Here is a 5356-nt window from a genome sequence, read left to right as displayed (position 1 = left end):
CCTGCTGCCTCAGAGCCATTGCGGGGTCGCGTGTGTGTGTTGGGGGGCCATCTTGCCGATTTAACACTGCTTTTTGTGTTGTTGTTGTTTTCCCTGCCTGCCTGCCCTTTCTTCCCCAGCGAGGACGGTGTCGTGGAGAGGTCCAGCCCCAAGTCTGAGATTGAGGTCATTTCTGAGCCACCTGAAGAAAAGGTGACAGCCAGAGCGGGGGCCAGCTGTCCCAGTGGGGGTCATGTAGCCGATATTTATCTTGCAAACATCAACAAGTAAGCTCTGCTTTTCATTTTCTGCTCCTCTGAATGACTTGCCACACCCAGCCTCACCCTCTCGCCTAACCCCCTCCATCCCTGTGCTGCAGGGAGGGCTCCCAGCTCTCCCAGGCCTAACAGTTTGCATGTGCTCATTGCTGCTACAGGGCATACAGGGCTGAGGAAGCGTCCACAGGCCTTCTGGGCAGGTTCAGGTCTCCAGCTAGCTGTCCTCCCACTGTGGAAGGGTGCTCCGCTCTGTGCTCCCACCGCGTCTGTCGGGGCAGACCTTCCTGGCCAGCTGACTGCTAAAACTTTGGCCAAAGCTTTGCTTTGGTTACTTTAGGCAACTTGGTTTTGTACTGTTTCTCAGAGGTGCCTTCTCTTTTCCAATTCTTACTCAAATAATCGTCTGTGATGTCTTCCTTGGCCCTTGTCTGCCCGATGATCCGAAGTCTCGTGTGTCCTCTGCTAGGCTCATGTTACCCCAGATGGGTTTATTTCGATGTCATGTGTGTTTTTCCCCCGTCCTGTATTCGCTCCTGTGGAGGAAAGGAGACCACTGTGCCCCCAAAGAAAGCTTTATCCTAAGCGCTGTATTCATTTGTCTAACCCCTAGCTCCCTTTCTTCCTGCCTTTTCACACCAGTAAAATAATATCCCATTTTTTCCCTATTGCTTTAGCCCTGTGTATTATCCTTCCCTATTAGTCCCTTTGCAGATTCCCACTCCTGTCCAGCAGGCTCTTAACTCTGCCCCCAGCTTTCATTGTGGCTGTTAGCAACATCTTGGGGTTTTAACTCCACCCACACCCGATCTGGCTGCCTAGAGGGATCCCACGCCTGCGAGCTGCTGCCTCCCCTCGAGACATTCAGGTTATTGGAGAACTAATCTCATCTCAAGGGGCCAGACACCAAGTCCCAAAGCCTACAGACCTCTTTCCGCCAGACCCTGAAACTTGGCCCAGTGCCAGCAGGATGACAAGCCCCAGGGCGCTCCTGATGAATATGGATTGGAAATGATGTACAGTTTTTATTCCCCTCTGGCTTTGGAGGAATGAAACGATTTGCACATTGAAAACCTGTTCACCGTAGCCTCTGGACACTGAAACTGGAAGGAGAATAAAAGATGCTTGTTGTTTTTAAACTGCACCAGGTCGCCCAGATCTCTTGGCTTTTTTCCAACCAGACGGTAGCAGGGGGCGTGGTTGGGGCACGTGGCTCTTCTCTATCTCTCTCGCCCTCGAGTTGTTAGTAATGTAGCTTATTCAGCTCACTTAGTGTAGTTATAATAGAAGTCAGACCAGTAAAAATGATTGAGGATTTTATTTCCCTCCAGCATAGTGCCCTACTGGGGAGCGCATGCTAGTAAAAAGTAACTGTGGGCTAAACGCATTTTTTTTTTATTTACAAGTCTATGTTAATTATAAACCTATAATCATAAGGTCATAAGCCTGTAATCAACCCAGAAACTAAGGCAAGGTTGGTGGAGGGAGAGTTAGGTAATTAGTTAGGCACATATTTTTAAGCCATCACATATTTAATGCCTTTTGTACAAAGTAGTTGTAGAGAGTCGTAGCCGAAAGAGTCAAAAGATGAACATCTGGCAGAAAGTCGAGGCGGTTCTCTTAAGTTCCTTCCTTGGTCACCAGTGTCAGGATGGGGTGTTTGGAGGACATGGTCTGCCTGACACCGGCTGGTCAATGGGGAGCAGTCACCCTTACGAGTGACTCTGCCTTCCAGCCTCAACTCCTGCCCAACACATCACTCTTCCCAAGGCCCCTCATTTTCCTGAGTGCCCCAGGTTCTCTCTCACCCCTGGACCTTCACACCTGCTGTCTCCTCACCTGGTTACAGCCTTCTCTCCCTTCAAGATTTAGTCTGAGATTTACGTCTTTGGGGAAGGCTTTTTGACACTCCCAGGCTCCTCGGGGCCGAGGTAGATGCCCGTATTCTGTATTCCGAAAGCCGCTGGAGGGTATCTCAGGACTCCTGCTCCGTTTAGATCTTCCACTGGGCTGAGCTGTCTGAAGCCAGGAACTCTGTCTTCCTCTGTTTACATCCCCGGGGCCTGGCCCAAGACCTGAAACACGTCAGCCACTCTACAAATCTTAGCAGCTTTCGCCTCGTGAGTCAGCCATCCTCAAGTAGAAAAAGGAAATCAGCAGAGTTATTGGGGTGTGGCATTTCAATTAATTCCACACATTTATTGAGCACCTACTGCTATGCCAAGCATCGATGCTAGTTATTCAGTGAAGAATAAGATGGTCCCTGGCCTCAGAACTTGTCTGGCAGGGTAAATGCTATATAGGCAGGTAACTAAAAAACAATGTCACGGATGCGCCAAAGGAACAGAAGAGGGAGTGATTGATTCTGCCTGCCGTTGGAGTTGGGGTGCAGGGAGGACTTGGCAGAGGAAGACTCATTTCAACTGGGCCCCATAAGACGTTGAGAACATCCTTTTTCCACTCAAGAATGGCTGGCACCCGCAGCTAACTGTTCATGGAGTAGCTGCTATGTGCCCGGTCCTGAATCAGGCTCTGGGGATAAACGGTGAGGAAGACCTAACCGGTGAAGAGCAGAACTGACTTGGAATGCTGGCCGTGCCTTGTAGACCAGCTCCTTACCTTCAGGCCCTACCCCTCCCATTCTTCCATCCTCAGCCCCCGCCTCAGCCCCAGTCGCTCTTTATAGATTCAAGATCAGAGCTGCTCAGCTCTTATCCCAAACCAGACGTTTCATTGCTTCTTGTATTAGGTCCTTTCGAATCCGATTCCAAAAGAAAATGAAATTACTCAGCAGTAGGCAACACCCCTATAACTAGGACTCTGCCAAACAATTATGTATGCGCCTTCGTGGTCTGAAACAAACTGACTCAGAGCCAGGGTTCAACCCAGTGCTGGGTGACTTAGGGTCATGTAGATATATTTTCACCCCCCAAGAAAATGCACAAACTTGGCCCTAACTCTGCAACATTGCAACCTCTTGAAAACTGTTTCACATCTGTTTAAAAAAAAAACAACGGCCTCTTGCCAAAGCCCAAAATGATTACTGCCTTATAGTTGGACTGAGAAACAGACTTAAGATTTGGAAAAGTCAACTCTCCTCTTAGCAGCCATTCCCCACCTCCTTGGTGATGGTGAGAGTTTTTCTCCTACCTGGGGCCTACTTTCTGTTCAAAGCAGGTAATAGGGGGAGCCTTTCCATGAATCTCTCTCCCGTTAGAAACTTTCACTTAATCAGACGTTTTTCCTGACAGCACCTTACATCTTGAGAACTCAAAGCCCAAGACTATCAAGTAAGTATCCACTTCTCTACCCAAGTGGGGGTGGCAGGGGAACAGAGATGGAGAAAGCAAGGGAGAGAGCCTGCTCTGTGTCCCTACCCTTCCACAAGTCCCTGGGTGCCAGCGTCGGCCCCCCTCTCACTCATCCTAGCTTCCACAGAGCAAGGGCTCCCTGGTCACACTGCCCTCTCTGTTTGTGATTGAAGGCAAAGGAAACGGCCAGAATCTGGGAGCATCCGGAAAACATTTCGGAGCGACAGCCATGGGCTGAGCAGTTCCCTGACTGACCCCACCTCCCCGGGGGTGGGGGCTGGCTGCCGCCCATCTTCCCAGCCCATCATGAGCCAGAGTCTTCCCAAGGAAGGGCCTGATAAGTGCTCCATCAGTGGGCACGGGAGCCTCAACTCCATCAGCCGCCACTCATCCCTGAAGAATCGGCTGGACAGTCCGCAGATCCGGAAGACCGTGACAGCCGGAAGGTCAAAAAGCTTCAATAACCACCGGCCCGTTGATCCTGAAGTCATTGCACAGGTAACTGAGGGCTCCTCGACAAACAGCTGGCATGAGTCTACACATGTCACTACTGCCTAGTGCAGCCCATGCTAATTATGACAGAACTTGAAACAACCGTGCTGGGTACATTACATACCGAGTTCAGGGACTGTCGGATATCTGGACCTGATGAGATGGCTTTCCAAGAAGTCTGATGATCCCTCTCTCTCCAGGAAGAACTTAAAGAGAAAATAAAAGGATTTAGGCTTCTTGCTCATATATGGGCTATGTGCAAGGCTGTTGTAATTTTCAAAGCCAGTAGTTACAGATAGAGTATTTTGATAGAGTCCATTCAGCGCAAGTTTGGAGTCCTGAGACCCTGGTAGATCAACTTTGGGAAACTGCCCAAGTGTTGAGGCTCAGGTATAGTTCTGGCCTCATTTTTATATCACTCTGCCCATCCCCATCATTCCATTTCCTGAGGCTAATATCTGGTCCCTAGTGGTAGGTAGATAGATACTCAGTCAACAATCTGCTCCTGGTCTTGAAAGCCCCAAAATACTCTGCCCCCAGTGGCTCAGGTACCAGAAGAGCTTCCAGTCCAAGCCTCCAGGTGCAGTGGAAATGAGCTTCCTGGTTACAGGAATCTGTCCATGTATACCCCACACTGACAAGTCTCTGTTTTCCATGAAATATTAGAAACGCAGCACCACCTCTAAAAATCCGACTACCAGGCCCACTACAAGCAGCTCATTCAGACGTCTCTCCCAACTCTATAATTTTCATTAGACCAGGTAGGAACGAAGGGCTCACTGTTGCCCTTTTCTGCTTCAACGGAGTTGAGATTCTCCTTAGCCCATCTTCCAGGGGGCAATAGAGGCTGGGCGTGCTCTTCGTTGGCTTAATTGTGGTGCTCTGCTTAGGGAAGGTGTACCTGGCAAGCTCAGTGTTAAGCTCCGGGCCTGAGATGTCTCGCTTTGCTAGCCTTCTATTTCTGTGCCTCTACTTAAGCTCTTGGCTGCAGTCTGCCTTGCACCGGGGGAATCCTCCCAGCTCTCTCTTTGGCCAGGTGTTAGTAGGAATGTCAGAATAGGAACATGGCTGGGATAGACTCTAGCTGCAGAGCAGGACTCTGGCAGGAGATGGAGTTCTGAGCATTTTTAAGGTTTGAGAACATCACAAGGATGAGTGAAATTGAATCACTGTCAACAGAACTCATAGATCACCCTGTAGGACAAAGATACCTTAACCAAGGAGCTTTGCTTGGAAGACTCAATCTTTCAATTCCAAGGGAAGGAGCCCTGTGGTGGTTTGAGGGTGCCATATATATGT

The 5356-nt window shown here is 49.6% G+C and overlaps 1 protein-coding gene across 5 annotated transcripts in view; it reads left to right on the top strand.

Annotated features, from left to right (window-relative positions):
- The window catches only part of SRGAP2 (SLIT-ROBO Rho GTPase activating protein 2), a 224639-nt gene that overhangs the window by 218018 nt on the left and 1265 nt on the right, over window positions 1-5356 (top strand). For 2 of the 5 annotated variants that reach the window (XM_006922833.3, XM_015597850.2), the window contains exons 21-23: window positions 120-266; window positions 3506-3544; window positions 3739-4063. In XM_006922833.3, coding sequence (XP_006922895.1) covers window positions 120-266; window positions 3506-3544; window positions 3739-4063 — 511 coding nt within the window. Of the gene's footprint in view, window positions 1-119; window positions 267-1009; window positions 1399-3505; window positions 3545-3738; window positions 4064-5356 lie in introns of those variants that run through there. The other 3 variants (XM_015597851.2, XM_006922834.3, XM_015597853.2) reach the window with 2 other exon arrangements.

Source organism: Pteropus alecto, unplaced genomic scaffold, assembly GCF_000325575.1.
Source record: "Pteropus alecto unplaced genomic scaffold, ASM32557v1 scaffold359, whole genome shotgun sequence".
NCBI lineage: Eukaryota > Metazoa > Chordata > Mammalia > Chiroptera > Pteropodidae > Pteropus > Pteropus alecto.
The sequence above is the reverse complement of the archived record's forward strand: the minus strand, read 5'-3'. Positions and strand labels throughout refer to the sequence as shown.